At 62.5% G+C, this 605-nt stretch overlaps 1 protein-coding gene across 1 annotated transcript in view; it reads right to left on the bottom strand.

The window, feature by feature from the left end:
• LOC104462331 (active breakpoint cluster region-related protein-like) overlaps nt 1-600 on the bottom strand; it is a gene marked incomplete at both ends in the record, with an annotated part of 2,504 nt that extends 1,904 nt beyond the window's left edge. Inside the window, 4 exon segments of the mRNA XM_010074241.1 lie at nt 11-133; nt 268-304; nt 306-425; nt 551-600. Of these exon segments, the coding sequence (XP_010072543.1) occupies nt 11-133; nt 268-304; nt 306-425; nt 551-600 (330 nt within the window).
• Nucleotides 601-605: the final 5 nt, after the last annotated feature.

Raw genomic sequence — 605 nt, 5'->3', positions numbered from 1 at the left:
CCCTCCTCACCTTCCCGTTGCGGTTGTGGATGCGGAAGGGGATGGCAGGGGAGTTGAGAAGCAGCCAGAATTCATTCTCAAACATCTTCTTCTTGAGGCGCTCGATGGCCCGGCTCTGCCCCTTGTTGGCTTTCTGCACGCAGGGAGCGGAGAGGAGCTTCAGAGGCGTCCCCAACCCCCCAAGTCCAATCTCAGACCCCAGAGGAAGGCACCCACCCTGGCAGCAGGTCCCACACCCTCCCTGAGCCCCCAACACCCTCCTCTCACCTCCTTCTGCACCTCACTCTTGATGGCCGAGATTTTTTTCCTCCAGCTCGTGGTCGGGGATGACGTGGACCTGCGGGCAGTGCTCCGACTCCTCCGGCGAGGGGAACAGCAGGTCAGCCAGCGGCACGTACCACTTGCAGTCGTACTGCTGGTGCTTCCTGCAGCGGGGACACGGGCGCTGAAAGGTGCCTTACCCCCCAACCCTGGCATGTCCCCCCATCTGCTGGAGGATGGGGGGGTTGGGACACATTCCCCTCCCCGCCACGCTGAACGCCCTCCTTACCCTACTGCCGTCTTCTTCAGCTTGGCGCAGAGCAGCACGTCGGTGAAGAGGAAGA

The sequence above is a fragment of the Pterocles gutturalis genome, unplaced genomic scaffold (assembly GCF_000699245.1).
Source record: "Pterocles gutturalis isolate BGI_N339 unplaced genomic scaffold, ASM69924v1 scaffold12992, whole genome shotgun sequence".
NCBI lineage: Eukaryota > Metazoa > Chordata > Aves > Pterocliformes > Pteroclidae > Pterocles > Pterocles gutturalis.
Note: the sequence above shows the minus strand (reverse complement) of the source record. Positions and strands in the feature narration are given on the sequence as shown.